The sequence below is a fragment of the Pithys albifrons genome, chromosome 10, assembly GCF_047495875.1.
Source record: "Pithys albifrons albifrons isolate INPA30051 chromosome 10, PitAlb_v1, whole genome shotgun sequence".
NCBI lineage: Eukaryota > Metazoa > Chordata > Aves > Passeriformes > Thamnophilidae > Pithys > Pithys albifrons.
In genome coordinates, this window is record NC_092467.1 from 7,404,489 (window position 1) to 7,420,423 (window position 15,935).

Below are 15,935 nucleotides of genomic sequence, written 5' to 3' on the forward strand. Positions count from 1 at the left end.
AATTCACAGAAAGAATCACTCCCAGTTTAACCAGAGCTGGGGCTGTAGCTGCCTGTTTCACTACCCATTTGCAGGCTGGAAAACAATCAGAGCAAGGGCACATCCCAGGATCAGATCCAAAAACATCCCAAAAAAGTCAGCATTACAGCATATAACAATATCACACCACCCACCCAAGTACAAAAGCCTTCTTCAACTTGCTGATTTAATTAAAGTCATTCATTATCTTGTGGTGGGAAGATAAACTCTAGAATGGTGGGAACCCAAACCCTAGGACAGTGGGAACAAGGTGTTTGCAGCCAGCAGGGCTGTGGCAGAAATATCCTATGCCTGTACCTCAGCAAAGAAGGATTTGCTGATAACACTTTCCTTATCTTACAACCCTGATGCAAATTGCTTTCCACAATCATAAGTTTAAACTGAGTTCATGTGACAGGCAGTTTATGGGGAATAGAAAAGCCTCAAAGGTTTTCTAACACGTGGGAGTCAGAGAGCTCCTCTCCACAACCATTTTTGTAGCCCTGGGCTCTATAGTTCCTGCTGTATTTGCACATCTTCAGAGTCATTATTTGGCCCCATGAATACAGGGCCTCAGGAGATGAGCTGCAGAGACACAGTCAGCAGGGAAATCAAGGGCACAGTTAAGCAGATCTGCCTTTTTGTCCATCCTGATGGACTTGCATCCATTTTTGCAACCCTTCCCCTGAGATAACATCTCCGAGAATCCATGTCCTGGCCACCAGCCACAAATAAACATGAAGCAAAATGTGGCAACAGGAACTGCTTGCCAAAGGCAAAATAATTTTTAAAGGAGCTATGAATAGTAGGATGAGGTTTTTTCTTCATGTTCCTTGCATGTGCTTTCTTATTTCCAAATGGGAATATCCCAGGTTTTATATACTTGGCCATGCTGATGTGACTCTCAGTGCTGGAACGCAGCCCTGGAAAATAGTCCACAGAAGGATGTGATTTAAACACTGGCAGGTGATGCTATCCAAATAGGAGCATCAACCACATTTCATAGAATCATTTAGGTTTGAAAAGACTTCCAAGATCATTGAGTCCAACCATTACCCAGCATTGCCCTGCCCAGCACTGAGCCATGTCCCCCAGTCCCACATCTCCACATTGTACCATGGAGTATTTTTACATTTTTTGACTGCATTTGCTAGTTTTCCAGACTGCTGCTCGATCCTCATCACCACAATAAAATAAAAAACCTAAAATATTTGGCAGCAGGGATGGAGAGATGAGGGCAACAGCGAGAAAGGCAGGGATCTCACCAAGTAGGGCAGTGCATCCCAGCTCCTGAACAAGCAGAGCAAAGCAGGTCCATTGAAAACATCCCACATCAGCCACAGTAGGTCAGAAAAGGAGCTAGGCTGAGCACCTGAGCTTAAATCCAGTGTAGGTGGCTCCCCAGCAATGTTCCTCCCAGCTGTTTCTCATTCCCATCTTCCCCCCAGGCCGAGCCCAGGTTGTGGCTGCACCATGTCCCAGCTGTTCCCAGCCCCAGGGAGACAGGAGGGCTGCAGAACCCAACACGGCCCTTGGTGTCTCAGCAGCATCAGAAAGCATGAAAATTAGATTTAATTTTTTCTCAGATCCCAAGGTACCCTGGGGATAAGAATCCCTGTATGCAGCTGGAGCAGATTGGCAACCTTGGCATTTAGCTGCCTGCGAGGAGGGTGAGGCATATGGAAACACATCAGCTGTGATTTCTGGCACTTTATTCAGGCAAAGGCTTCGAAGTGGAAGCTGCCGAGTGGGAAGCAGTGCCATACAGCTGCTCCCTCCCTGTCAGCTGGCCCAGGGGCTGTCAGAGCACTGCAGAACACGGGGTAAGGCATTTGCTGTGTTTGAAATGGCTCAGTGCATCCCCTTTGCTGCTGAGCTCCCTTCAAAAACATACTTAAATAACATAGCATTTCTTTGCAGCCTTTCTTTTAAAAAAATAAATCATGGGTGTACACACATGCAAACATGAGTTTGCTTGTGCATGTGTGTTGACCCACAGTTGATGAAAGATGAAAGCTCAGCATCCATACACTTGTATATGCACATCCACCTGCCTAAATACTTGTCTTTCAGGGGCCACTAGTGCACCTGTGTCCATGTCCTAAGGCGACCCCAAAGCTGCTTTGTCCCACCACAGCAGGGACCCCTTGAGTGACGATGCCACCCCACTGAGCCACTGCTGGGAGCACGCTGGGTCCCAGGACAGAGGGAAACGGGTGGTTTTTTCCACCAATAAATCCATCCCCCATCCTGGCTCATGGAAACCTGGCCCTGGAGCAAGCATGTGTTCACACCCCGGGGGGGGGGGCAGTGCCAGCCCCCACATTTGCTGCCTGGAGCTCAGCTCTTCTCTTCTGCTTCCAAATTTGCAGCCTCCACCCTGGGAAACTTGGGTTGTGGTTTATTGGAAGCGATTGCTGCTGGCCATGCCCAAAGGGAGTCCTGGGAAGCTTTGGCTCCTCTTTCTCAACGTGGTTTTGTGGGTTGGAGTTTTTTATCCCCCCCCAAGGCTTTAAGGTTTTCTTATGCTACCACTGGGTTTTGCGAGCAATTGTGAAGGATGCGCAGGATGCAAACTTGCTTTTAGTGACTGAATTGTCTCTCTGGGAAGCACTCAGGCTCAAAAATCTAAAACTATGCTGCAAATGGGATCCTCCAGCATCAGCAGTGGGGTCTGAGTGCTACCACCAGTGCTAAGACTCAGCTTGGGCCATGTATGATGCATCAAGAATGGACATAAATGAACGTAAATTTTGTTCTAAAGAAAGCTCAGAAATATTTTAATTGTATATTTTTCTTACTTTTATGGTTGCCTATTTAAATATTTTAATGGAGAATCAGTTTTAAATTAACTTCAAGGTCTACAAGACAAAATATTAATACTTTTCATTTAGAGGCTGCAGTTAAAAAAAAACAACTTTTTTTTTGCTTCTAGCTGCTTCTAGACTGCTTTACTGTTCTAATTCTTTCTTGACAAGTAATTTAAACACTTCCCTGGACACCTTTCAGCTCATTCCTTCCCTATGACATGCATGAAGATCAGGTGTACATGCAAACTGCTGTGATTCCAAATCACCTGGCTTGTAAGACAAGGCCATGCTTAATTAAGAAGGGAATAAAAGACAAAGGGAAGTTCAATCTGCCTTCCCTGGGCTAGGTGGGGAGTAGGGGTGGAGCAGAGTCAATGTATTTTACAATCAGTGGTGATCCTTGGACTCTGCATGGCTGTATTAGGAGGAACATAGGGTTCTGTTATAGCTGCAGGTGTTTGTAAAGGACACTTTAATGGCAGAGGGTGGATTGTGCTCCCAGTTAAACCTTGGAATATACACACTCCTGAGTTATTTCCCTGTGATTCCAGCTCCTCCTTGGCAGTCCCTACATGCTCTCCCCCCGACACAGGACAGTTAATTTTGGCTTCCAAAACACACACTAAATAGAAAGAAGGTAGCTTAAAAATCATGTTTTTGTTAGGTTTTTATTCAGAGCATTAATATCTTCAAGCTACACTCAGATGCTCCTGTCCAAGCAATTCATATATTCAAAACTTAACTCCTGCTTTCATTCTTGATGTGAACTGTTCAGTATTCTTCAATAAGCCAAATATCAAAAAGTTTACCCTTCACAAATCTACCCCCTTCCTTTTCTGCTCCTGACATTGCCACTTTTAAAGCAACTGGAAATACTGCTTGAGTCACCCAACGCAAGTACTTTTGCAGGCTTTGCAAAGCATCCAAAATTAGAATGTAAAATTTAATTGAAAGCCCACAATGAAAAAAAAAACCAATCCATGCTGTCACGGTATTTTCCTCTTTACTTTTTGTTTTATAATGACAACATTACGTCAGTAATGAAAACACAGCATTGTGCATCGTTCACTTCAGTAACACAGAGAAGGGGGTTCCAGTTGTAAAAATAAATAAGAAAGCAGCAAATATCTTCCTGTAAATGGAGTTGGGACCCACAGAGGCTCAGAGATAGGACCAGGATGGGGACAGTGGAAGAGGACTTACAATAACATCCCCAAATTGGTCCTCATTCTCTTGCTCTGCTCAAACAGCTGTGAGAAGCCGAAGTGATCCTGTGCTCCAGCTGTTGCTGGGGTGGGGGTACAAAAGATAGTTCCCTTGGCAAGGCATGAGTACCAGTGGGTAAGGACATCCAGGTTTGTGTTCTAGGGATAAATGGAGCCACATGAAGTAGTCCCAGGCTTTCTCAGTAGGAAATTATGCTGGTGGCACGGTCCCCATCAGCCAGCACAGGACACTGGTGGGATCCCCACCACCCACCCACACAGCTTCTGGCACTATTGCTGCCAAATGGGATCTACAGCTTTCCAGGTGGCTGCAGGACCCAGAAATTCCTGCTGAGAGGGACTTTCTGAAGAGCTCCCTCCAGGTCTGAGCTGATTATATGTCCTGCCAACCTTCTAAGACACTGAATTCACAGTATGTGTCACCATTTTGCTCACACCAGCAATTTCTGGTAAAGTGCTATGACTGCAGACTGGTTTCACCAGCCAAGGGAATACCAAGCCCAATTATAAACCAAGACAAAGCCCAGGTTTTCTCTCCCATATCTGAAAATTATGTTTTCCATAGGGTCACTCACCCGAGTGACATTTTTACATCACTGTTCTCTGTATAGGACAAGCTGCCATCCACATCTTTAAAGGGAAAAAGGAAACAACATGGACTGCAAAACATCCTTGTACTGCCATCCACAGTTCTCTGAGCTGATGGAAAACCTGCCTCCTGAGACTCCTCTAGCAGCAATTCCTGCTACTATCAGCATATCTGGTTCCACGTCTGCATTACAGATGTGTCTGGTCAACTCAAATTATCATACAGAAAAGGTGGGACACATGCCAAGTGCTACAAAGGCTAAAATAATTTAATTCACAAGCTCCTCAGAGCAAGGACTGTGTGTACACTTTCAGCAGTGCTCTTCTGTTAAATATATATACAATAAGAGTAACAATAATGATAAAATAAATAACAGTAATAGTAATAAAAGGTTACGCATGTGACCTAAGATTCTGTGCAATCTAAAGGTCATGGAGCTCAAGCGAGGGACAAAACGTCACTGCTCAGGATGCACTGCACTATAAAGCTTTGAGGCAGAGCATGCACAGGAAACAGCAGAAGGATCTCGGGATCAGGAGAAGGCAGATGCAGGATCCCTCCAGCTGAAAATGCCATGTAGTCTTTGGGTTTTTATTCTAGCCATTCCCTCATAGAAAGAGCTCTACATGAGGGAATGGCAGGCTCCCATGCTGGCCCCACAGCCAGTGGTTGGTGCTGTAGGTCAGAGACAGTGTCCTGAGAGCAGGTGGGAGCTCTCTGGTTATGGATGCTCAGGGGAATCCAATTGCTTTTTCCAGGACTTGTTCAAACCTGATTTCTCTCAGTCTCTGCAGTGGTGCAGGTCTCCAGTTGAGTGGCAAGGGGAGGTACCAGCGTCCCACCCGCTCCATTCCTCCAGGGAGGGAACACTGCTCTTCCCAGAGGCTCAGTGGGCAGTGGGAAGCACTTGAGGTCCTGGGGATCCTGCTGAAATTCCAGAACTTCAGCTGAAACCCCACCACACAGACCTCAGACCCTGCAAACCATGTCCCAGCCTCCGCCTGGTCCCCCGGCTTGTCTCCCTGCGGCGAATTCAGGCTCAGGTCAGGTATGCGACCTCTTGCTGATGCCACGGCTGGTGGCCTGCTTGGTCATGTCCTGGTAGGAGGCAGACTTCAGGAACCGGGGGTAGGAGTCCTTCTCCATCAAAGTGCGGGTCTTGGCTTGGGCTTCGTTGAAGCAAGCGGAGGTGGCACCTGAGAGGTTCTTGCGGGTGATCTCCCTGGTTTCGTGGTCAATATTCACCTGCAAGGAAGCAGCATCCACAAACATTAGCTGGGCATTAACTCCTCTCCTGTGGGGGCAAAAACTGTTCTTTGCATTTTCAGTTGAAGGTGAAGCTTACAAGCTTTTCTATCCCTGTTCCAACATTAATGATTCAATGGTGATAGACCACACAATGTTACAAATGAAAGCTCTCATGCACAAGAGCACATCTTCCCGCTGATCCAAGAGCACTTCAATAAAACCCACCAGGATATTTTGTTTCCACAGGACAGAGGTAGAAAATGCTCTCACCTCTCTGGGCGCCTCACTTTGGACAAACTCCTCAAAGATCCTGTTGGCTTTGGAGGCCAGCTTGGTTTTCGACCGGGTCTTTTTGAAGTCCTCACATGCCAGCCAGAAGTCCAGGTTCTCTTCACTGAACTCTGTCTTCAGGAAGGTGTGGAAAGCAGTCACCCCACCTGGGGAGGCAAGAGAAGAGCAGTTAATGGGGCAGAAGGCAGGGAGAAAAAGGAGGACCACCACCAGACATGGCACTGCACGACGAATATCACCCTGGGAGCTCAGATCATGACATGTGCAGATTTCCTTTCCCTCCAGGCAAATTCCACCCTCTGAGACACTGCTAATTGGCCTCTAGACTCCAATAAAATCCTTTCCCAGAGACAAGTAATCCTCTGGTTTTATTTATCTGACCTTTGTGTAATGAGGCTTCAGAGTATTTTCTTTACAGCTTCGGAAAAGAGCTAATTCTACCTAAGGAGAAATCCACTGACGCATCGGTGCATCTGCAGGAACCAAGCAGCAATGCCTTTATTTTTCTTTCTCAGCTGAGATCTTGGGGGAATGAGATGCTGAGGATGGGAGAGTAATTACAGCAAGGATTTCAGAACCATGCTGGGAGGATGTATTAAGTTACAAAGCTGGAGATGCTCCTTGACCATCACAGCACATGATGAAGGCTGGAAAAAAATATGTTTAGCCCTGAACTATGATTGTGTAAGGATTTTGTCTTGCTGTGGAATATCTTTTTAGGCAGACAACTACTTCTGTATTAAAATTTGGCCCTTCTGCCATTGTGTGCCTGCTGTAAGGAAGGGATTGCATGTGGAACTCAAAAACAGGTCCCCTCTCTGGGTCTGAAGGTGCTATCTGCGTGGAGGAGAAGACAGAACCTCACAGGAGCCCTGTGCATCACATACACACAGCTAATATTGAAGGGGAAAATGGTTACGGTAACTCGGCAAAGCAGCTGAATTCCTCCTCCCTGTGGAACAGCCATCCCCGGAGGCACAGGGCAGACAGACAGAGGGCAGCAACGCCGTTTTGTGAGCAAGCCTGTGGGGAGGTGGCTGCATCGCTGTGCAAAGGAGGATGTTGCGAACACTGCCTTCTCCTGAGGGTGGAGAAAGGAATGGTCCGAGAATGCCATGACATGGGATGCCTATAATGATGTTCCTGTCCTGAGGCAGCAGTGAGGCATTGCAAGGCAGCATTTGAGCCCCCCAAAAGCACCCAGCCAGAAGAAAAGGGTACAGCTTCACAAGTCAGGCAACGAGCCCCATTCATCAACTCTGTCTGGGCAGGAAAGGGACCTCTTCTAAAACCTAAACAGTCTCATTTGAGGAGGAGGCAAAACCAGGCATACAGCTCACTGGGAGGGCTGTATTTTGTCCTACATGCTCTCAAATAAGAGAAGAAAACAAGATGCTACTCACTTTTGCTCTTCAGGAGCTGGTCAAAGGACTCCCTCCATTCCAGTACCTCTCGCGAGGAGTCTCTGGAAAAGACAAAAGGGCATAAGGCTCACTGCCCATGGTGAAGGACTTCAGTTGTGTGTCTCCATTGATGGGAGACAGTGCAAGCCGAGAGGCAGCAGCACCCGGCAGGAAACCAAATCGAGAGGCCAATATCTATTACCTGTGGGCTCTCTTTCCCTTCTCTCTCTCTTTTACCTTCCCTGATGGCTCACCAGACCTCAGCTCCATAGTGCTGGCCTGATGGTTCTGTAGGTGCTCAAAAGAGCCTTTTTCTGCCTATACAAGCCCAGCAGAGCCTCCTCTGCAGAAAAACACTCAGCCCTCAGCAGCAATATTTTGCTTGTAATGCTGCCTGCATTCCCCAGGGATCACAGGCACTGGTCTGAGACACCAGGAACTGTGAAGCCCTTTGGGTTTCTTGACTATTGCTAAGGCCCTGCTCTCTGTGCCTAATGCCAGAGCATCAGTTCCCCCCGTCTGATTTTATAACCGGTGGAGCTCGGAAGTGATCCGCCTTCCCAGCCTGCCTGGGTGGGACTATGGGGAGGGGGAGCTGCGCTCTGTGCTCTCTGCCGGGCAGATGGGCAGGCGCATCCCCCGGGATAGCCTGGTCCATGGGGACCTGTCCCGGGCTGAACCTGGGACATGGCACTGCTTGACTTACCTCCTCCTGGAGCCCAGCTGCAGCTTGCTGGAGGTTCCGATCCCATGTCCCAGCTCAGGTTTATGAAGCAGAATCCCTAAGCGGGTCTTCAGATCCTTGGCTCTGGAAGGGAGGAGGGGAGAGGTGAGATTGCTGGACCATTGGGTTGCTGCCGCCACCCCCTCACCTCACAGGGGCTGCACCCCACGGGTTCGGGGGGAACAGCCCTCACTCCCCAGCTTCAGCCGCTTCTTTGCTTTCTCTGATATATGAAAAAAACGCTCCCCACTTGCTTTGTCTGCTCCCTGGCAACCGCGTTCAGCAGCGCATTAAGCCTGCGGGACTGTTTTCTCCCGCTCGTTTCCCAGGTAGAACAGCACGAAATATAAAGCACGACGAGCTTTTTCCTTTGGGGCAGGTAGCAGAGCAGCTGCTGAATGCCCAGCTGGAGCCCCTGCAGCCCTCCCAGCTCCCCGGAGCTAACCTGGCTCCTTTTGCCATCCCACTCGCCCAGCAGCACTACACTTCTCCCAAACCACTGGAAAAACACAGCTGTTGCTTTCTGGTCGCTGGAGTGGGACCATGTCCCTGCTGCCAGGCTGCTGCTCCCCTGCGTTCTTTTTGGGGTACCCCTGAGTCTCCAGGAGCCTGTCACCACGCCACGGAGAGGGCTGTGCTTCCCGGTGACACCATCCACCTACCCCATGCCTTCAAAGCCAGCGAGCCCGGCGGCAGCGCGATGTTCCTGTGCCGAAGGCTGGGATGCTACTGCCTGTCACTGCGGCTCTGCGGCGAGGGCACGGAGGCACCTCCCTACCGAGAAATCTCTGCGGCAGCACGGCAGAAGAATCGGCTCCTCTCCCCAGGGTCCCCTCGGGGCATCGTGCGGCCCCGCTGCTATTTGTGTGCTGCAGCTCGTTCAGGCGTCCCAAGGCGCCCATACAAAAATAAGTGTTTAAATGTCAAGCCGCCAGTGTGGGGTTCTATAGCCGTGTTTGGCAGGAGGAGCAACATGTCACCTAACAGTTCAACCGTGTTGACAAAAATACTCCTGCTGCTGTCAACTTGAAACAAGTTCTGCAGAGCCGGAGCCGGAGAAGCCCTGGCGTGTTTGTACACCTGGACACGTGCCGGGTAGGCCCGTCCAGCCTCCTCTCCCTCCACGTTTTACCTCCGTGTTCCCCTCCCGGGGAACAAAATGGACACAGCCAAAATGAGTCACTTCGCTGCGTGTTTCCTTGCAGTCTGCACCCCAGTTTCTAACAAAACATCACGGCCACAGCAGCAGAGGCTGGTCCAGGTGCACCTTTTCCAGCTAACCCTCTGCACCCCAGAACTGCAGTGTGGCAAGGCCCCTTACCTTTCCAGGCAAGTGATGGGGAACGTGGCTAACCCCCGGCACATGCTGAGAGCTGGACACCCAGGCATCCAGCAACTCATCCGGTCCTTACGGTGCTGGCAGGGGTGTGCAACAGGTGGCTGCAGCACCACCTGTGCCCGCAGTCGTGTGCTGTCGGCTGGAAAAGCGGCGAGGAGCTGTGCTTTATATCGGGTGGGAGGCGGGAGAGCTGGGAGGGGGACCAGCATCGCTCCAGCCTTCAGCCAACCAAAAGCTGCTCTGGCAGCGCCCCTCAAGATAGCAGCTTAGGTAAATTAGTATGCGCTGCTAAGGGAGAGGGGTGTGGGAGGCCCAGGCTTGTCCTTGAGCATCACAGTCATAGCTGCTTCCTCGATAACAGGAAAAAACAGGCTTGTTTCCACCGACGTGTGGAGCCTGCTGAGTAACTGCCAGCGGGTGGGAACGCGGATGGGGAGAGAGAGAGGGACAGGACAGACGCTGTAGTGCACAGCAAGTCGTCAGCTCCCTCATGCCACCCAAGAACTTCCAATCCTTCCAGCACTTCCGTGGTGGCATCGCAGCAGCTGGCCTTTCCCAAGTGGTTTAAGTAGGGGATGCCAGGTCCCCAGCAGAGTCAGGCTGATTTGCAGCATCCCAGGGGCAGATCGGTTTGTGCTTCCTGCGGCAATGCAATCCACAAAGAGCAGAAGGGTGTACTGTTTCCACTTCCCCACGAATTACACTGCCAGTCCGCAGCTGGAATAGATAAAGATCGATACTTGGCCCCGTAAGTTGGCTGAAGTTGCATTTATTCATCACAAATTCTCCTCTGAGTGTATAGTGGAAAAAGCAGAGGGGAGGGGATGCACATCAAAGAAAGTCTGAGTGAAGCCTGGGAAAGCATAAAGGTTGATCTTCAGGAGACTTGAAGATGGAAAGGAGACCAAAAGCAGGGGAGAGATTAGAAACTGGAGGGAAACTGAAATGGAAGGTTAGAACCAGCAAAACAGAAAGATAAAGGTTTAAATTAGTGCCACACACTGCACACCAGCAAACCCCAAGGGAGATCCACAACTGCCAACAGGTCCTCCATGCCAAGGTCAGGCTCACACAGGATCCCAGAGAGCTGAAATTCCCTAACTCAGTGGCTCTTGGAAGGGAGCTTACCATAGTACAGGGAGTGACTTTAAATCCCCCTGCTCACAGCCATCCCAGGGCAAGAACAAGACCTGCCACTTCCACTCCTCCTCTCCCTTCCCATTATTCCAAGCTTCACAGCTAGCACAGACATTTTTCTAAAGCTCAGGTTGTCTTCTGCCCTTGTTGCCTGCATTCATCACACACAGCACATGGCCAGAGCATCTTTCCCGTGGGACATGAGCTGTGCTGGGAGAGTGGCAGCACATCTTGGCCCTGTGTCAGGGAGAAAGGCTTCTCTCAAGTTGCCTTCAGGGAACCAGAACATGAAGATATCAGTATGGAAGACTATCAGTGGAGCACAAGGCACCTCAGCTCCCTTTAGCTGTAAAGGGGAGTCTTGTCTTTCTCCCACCACTTAGGAAAAAACACAGAATTATTATGCCCATGGCCAGCCATGAAAAATTCATCAGGACTAATGACTGAACGCACATTTTTAGCTCTGCTCTCAGCTTTAAAGCAAGAGCAGCCTCTTTTCCAATAAATCTGTGTGGTTTTTTCCCCCTTGAATAATCGAGTTTAAGCCTTAAGCAGATATTCAGCTACAGATTAATGATTGGAGCTACACAAAACTCTTATTCATGTCTTCGCTGTGCCTTAAAACCATAATTAGAGTTGTGAACCTTGCTGTGGATTTAAGGAAAGAAGAGCAAGAGAAAAGGCAAGAGGGTTGTAAGATTGCCTTTGCTTGTATAGACCAGGAGAAGGTCTGTGCATGCCCACAGCGTGAATGTCACTTGACCTACCATGGGTTTTGGAAGTGCTTGGCCACATCAGCATGGTGTTTCATTCCAGCTCACCAACACTCTGGGAGCACTGGTGTTGCAGTGGCACAGGAGAGGGTCACACCCAGGTGTTTCACAGAACCACATAATGGTCGAGTTGGAAGGGACCACTGGAGATTATCCAGTCCAACCCCCTGCTAAAGCAGCAGGAATAGGGGACCAAGGGTTGTGGGTTTGGGGTCACAATGTCCCTTCTTCATCACCTGAATCTCCATCTCCTCCCTGTTTTTCCACACAATAATGCAGCACTCAGCAATGCCCTGGTGTTGCTCTGTCTCATCACTTTGGGGCATGCCTAGTGTTAAAGCAGGACCTCATCTCTGTCCTTTTCCCCTTTAAAATTGCAGCCCAATCTCACACCTGCAGATTTGCACAGTCACAGGATGCCCTGGTAACTCTTCCTGGTGTTTGAGGCATCCTCTGAGCGGGTTATGCCAGAGGAAAACCTTCAGGAGGCTGCACACGTGTTACAGGCACACAGGACAGATGATTTCTGGCAGCAACTCCATGGTGCCCAGCAGAGCCACTGTGCTGGGAGCCACGTGTTGATTGAAGCAGCCAGGGCAGTCTGGCAAAACCACAGCCAGGATGGCAACAATAATGGGAAAGGAGCATGAGGTATGTGAGGCAGAGAGGAGAAACTGCACATATCTGCCTTGAGACTACAGCATGTCAAAACTCTATTTTGCTACAGTCCACATGTCTCCACTGCATTTTCTCATAAAGTGCATTGGACAACTGTGTGTGTAGTTTTAGCTTGTCCCTTGTAGCAGCTTTTGAAGGCTTGGCTGAGGTAAAGCAAATCCTGTGACAATGTAGAGGTGAGGAACTGTCTGTGGTGAGAGCTTGGTTCCTGCAAGCTCCCATAGGAGAGAGAGAGCGAGCCCTGTAAAACCTCAGTGGGAAGGAAAGAGCCAGTCGAAGGCTGTGTGTTTTTAGGCCCCACAGTGGATGAGCCAAAAGATGCACAAAGCCATAGGAAATGCCACATACACAATGGAAGTTCCACGCTGTGGTGTTTGGCTCTGGGATGCGACACAGTGCCAGAACCATGTGCACAGGTCTGAGCCCAGGCATGGGAGAGGGATTGGGCTGTTACAGCAATGTCCTCCCTCCCCTGGAGGCCAGGACAACCCTCCACCTTCTCTGCCATAGCCACCAGCCCCCTGCACAAGCCAGCACCTGGCACCTCTGCTCCCTCAGGGCAGCTTTTTGCCTCTCCCCTTCGATGGGTTGGGAGATGCTACTCCAGGACAGGCAGCTCACCAGCATGAGATGTATTAGGTGAGATATTTCATATTGCAGAGCTCTTCAGCAGGGTTATGCAATAGCCTCTCAGCCCAGCGATGTATGCGTGCTCAGATGTCTCTATGCTGCTCTCTATCTAATTTAATTACGTCCTTCCTGTCTCATTTAGCTTAGCAGTGTCCCGCAGCTCCAGCTCAGTTGCCTGTATTATCAGTCCTTGTTTGGGAACACAAAAAACTCATCTGTGTCGCAATGCCTGGGGCCAGTCTCCCTTCACACAACTGTGCCACAGCCTTGCCAGAACAAAGCCCACCTCTCATCCGTGGGGGCCAGCCCTCTTAGGGTTTATTTCCACTAGGGAGGTCGTGGAAAACCAGGGGGTGCTCTGGGGGGACCTGCATGCTGGGGTTGGGAGATGGCTGGACTGTGAGGGCACCTATAGTGGGAGAGCTGCATCCACAGCTGCCCTTTGCCAGCACCAGTGTTTGGGTGGGGACTGCAGCTACTGGCTTCACCCTCAGAAATAAACCACCCAACCTCTCAGCCCCAGCTATTGTATTTGGAAAGCGCCAGCAAACTCAAAAAATAGGAAAACAAATGTTTCGGCCCCAAAACTACACAATTAAGGTGGGTAATAGGAAAACAAGGAGGGAATGGTGACAGGGTTCAGAGCACCCTTGCACATGTCAAGCTCTGAAGAGAGTTTCCAGTACAAGGTATTTTTCTATTTTTATATTGTTTGAGCAGAATAAGAAGGGGAAGATACAGAAATGGATGGGAAGTGAAGGCAGGGAGGAAGGAGGAGGAAAGGAAGAGCCAGGGTAAGCCATGCTGCTGTGGTCTCACCGCATCACAGAAAGTGTGAGCCAAGCAGGCTCACCAGGGAGCCCGACACCCAATTTCTCCTAAACTGGTGGGGAACCAGAGAAGTGGCAATTAGGAATGAATGGGGAAAACCTGAAGAAGGAGTGCTGCACACTCCCTGCATCCCTTCAGCAGAGCCTGTCAGAAGCCTGATGAGCCTGCATGAAATCAGGGAGATACTGCATGAAAAGAGAAATGGGAGGCTTAAAGCCCCTTTTTCCACCTGCAGGCTGTTGTTAAGCTCTGGATGTGTTTAAGGAGAGATGCAGGCAAAGGAAATAGGGAATGAGTTGCTGGCAGGGGATTGCCTGTCATGGAAATTGCTGCTGTGCAAGCAGGAATGCAGCATCACTCAGAAGCTGGTGAGGGGGACATGGTTTAGTGGTGGGCTTAGCAGCGCTGAGTTAATGGTTAGACTTGGGGATTTTAGAAGTCTTTTCCAACCTAAACAATTCTGTGATGGTGCCAGGGAGGAGTGGGGAAGTTCCAGTGGCTGAGACAGCAGCAGAATGTTTGCAAGGGGTCTTCAAGGAACTGCACTGGCCATGGGCACAGCTTATGAGACAGGGACAGGCAGGGGCTGCTGTGGGACATTACATCTGTGTGCTTGCAGGTGAGCCTGGCTCCATCCATGCCTTCCCCATCAGGGGACAGGCAGCCGTCCATGCAGGCAGCACCCCATGTCCCTCAGCATCCCTCACCCCAAAGCCACAGGGTGTTTAATTGATTCCCAACAAATGCACACGTGTTCACATGCAGCACATGAGAGGAAATAGCTGCTCTGGAAACTTGTAGCAGTGCGGAAAGAGATTATTGAAATAAAAAAATAAATTAGAATTACAAATGAGGTTTTCAAGGGGCAGCTGTTATCCACTCTGCTCACGTGCTCACTTTGCACAGCTGCACAGGGAGAGGTAGCTGACAGCAGGTACTTTTAATCTTCTCTTTCCATTCCTGGCACCTGCTTTTTAAAGCCACTGAACAGCCAAGAAAAAAAGCTAAATATGATGGCTAAATATATCCCAACTAAGAGGAGAGACAGAGTGGTACTAATGGCAGATCCTTCCTTGGATGCATTCAAATTGGTTTGGCTCAGAGACAGGATTAGAGGGAAGAAACAGCAGATGAAAAGGAAAAACAATAAAAGAAGGGATTTAGGGGGAAAAGGAAGCAGGATAGAATGAAGCCAGAGGGACTGATAAATTCCACTACACCTTTATCCAGATTAACAACAAGCTCAGTTAATCTTTGTTTTTAAATGCAACCCTGTGCAGACATGGAGCAAACACTCACCTTTTGCAGGCAGGGTGGGTTGTGCAGCAGGCAAGGAGTGCCTTCAGTGTGTCTAGGGCCAAGTGGGGTCCAGGTCACTGCTTTTCCTTGCTGGCCAGACCTGCTCAGAAGTTGCTCTGTGTGGTTTCAGCCCTTCCCCACTAAAGTCCCATGGGGCTTCTGCAGCAGATGTCTCACCAGGCAATTGTCTGCTAACACCCAATCTCCCCCCAACTGCTCTGCCCCCGCTAATGCCCTCCCCTTCCCCTTTTATTACCTGAGATTGCCCTCAGCTGCTTCCTGACCCTTCCCCAGCAAGCCCAGGCTTTTCCAGACTCCCTAAACTGGCCTGTGACTGGCCAGTACCTCCCAGCCTGTTCTTGCTTAAGTCTCCCCGGTTTAGCCCTTAAGGATGAATCAAGCTGAGGCCTGGGTATGAGCTGCCTCCTGGAGCCCAGGGCTGCTTTCTATGGACTGAAGAAAGCTCTTCATTCAGTATTTGTTCTTCATGACCTGATCATGCTTGATCCATCTGCACTGTTTCCTTTTCTAGGAAACCTTGCTTTTGCATCCCCCACTGCTGGTCCTGGTGCAGGGAGCAGATTGGCAGTTGTTGCTATGTCTGGGAAAGAGACAGTGTGATAGAAAGGCTGACAGAGGGGCAGGTTGGAGCTGTGCCGCCACAGAGCAGCTGATGCTCTAACTCTGCTGCTTTAACCATGGCCACTTCTGATTGCTTGCCTGTGTGTTTAACGGGCCGATAGAGTGTTTGCTCTGGAGCCATCACCTCTTCTCCTTGCCTGAAGGCAGGGTGTGTATTGGAGATGGTCAGGGCTCTCCTGACCAGCTGCCTCTGCAGCTCTGTGTCCCTCTGACATGTTCCCAGCTGAGAAAGAGCCCATCCCCTTCTGGGAGGTCCTGGAGATTGGTTTTGAGGTTTGGGGTAGGCAATCCATCACA

General features: G+C 49.7%; 1 protein-coding gene across 3 annotated transcripts; it reads right to left on the reverse strand.

Annotated features, from left to right (window-relative positions):
• Positions 1–3,477: 3,477 nt before the first annotated feature.
• LOC139676219 (regulator of G-protein signaling 16-like) lies at positions 3,478–9,775 on the reverse strand. 3 transcript variants are annotated; one of them, XM_071564956.1, is made up of 5 exons: positions 9,631–9,775; positions 8,292–8,393; positions 7,586–7,647; positions 6,162–6,328; positions 3,478–5,888 (listed from the first exon to the last, which is right to left on the reverse strand). In XM_071564956.1, exons 1-5 carry the CDS (start codon positions 9,708–9,710, stop codon positions 5,688–5,690), a joined length of 612 nt encoding a protein of 203 aa, XP_071421057.1. In that variant the 5' UTR covers positions 9,711–9,775; the 3' UTR covers positions 3,478–5,687. The 3 variants fall into 3 exon arrangements, with proteins under 3 accessions (XP_071421057.1, XP_071421058.1, XP_071421059.1); XM_071564957.1 differs by lacking the exon at positions 9,631–9,775 and adding an exon at positions 8,972–9,015; XM_071564958.1 differs by lacking the exons at positions 8,292–8,393; positions 9,631–9,775 and adding an exon at positions 7,788–7,902.
• Between the last annotated feature and the right edge of the window lie 6,160 nt (positions 9,776–15,935).

What these genes read in the sequence shown, in the direction of transcription:
- LOC139676219 (XM_071564956.1), bottom strand. Translation starts at nt 9,710, where the DNA reads ATGAGTTGCTGGATGCCTGGGTGTCCAGCTCTCAGCATGTGCCGGGGG. An exon ending in CAGCTGGGCTCCAGGAGGAG is followed by an intron (nt 7,648 to 8,291) that starts GTAAGTCAAGCA and finishes TGTCTTTTCCAG; the next exon opens with AGACTCCTCGCGAGAGGTAC. An exon ending in CCAGCTCCTGAAGAGCAAAA is followed by an intron (nt 6,329 to 7,585) that starts GTGAGTAGCATC and finishes TTGCCTCCCCAG; the next exon opens with GTGGGGTGACTGCTTTCCAC.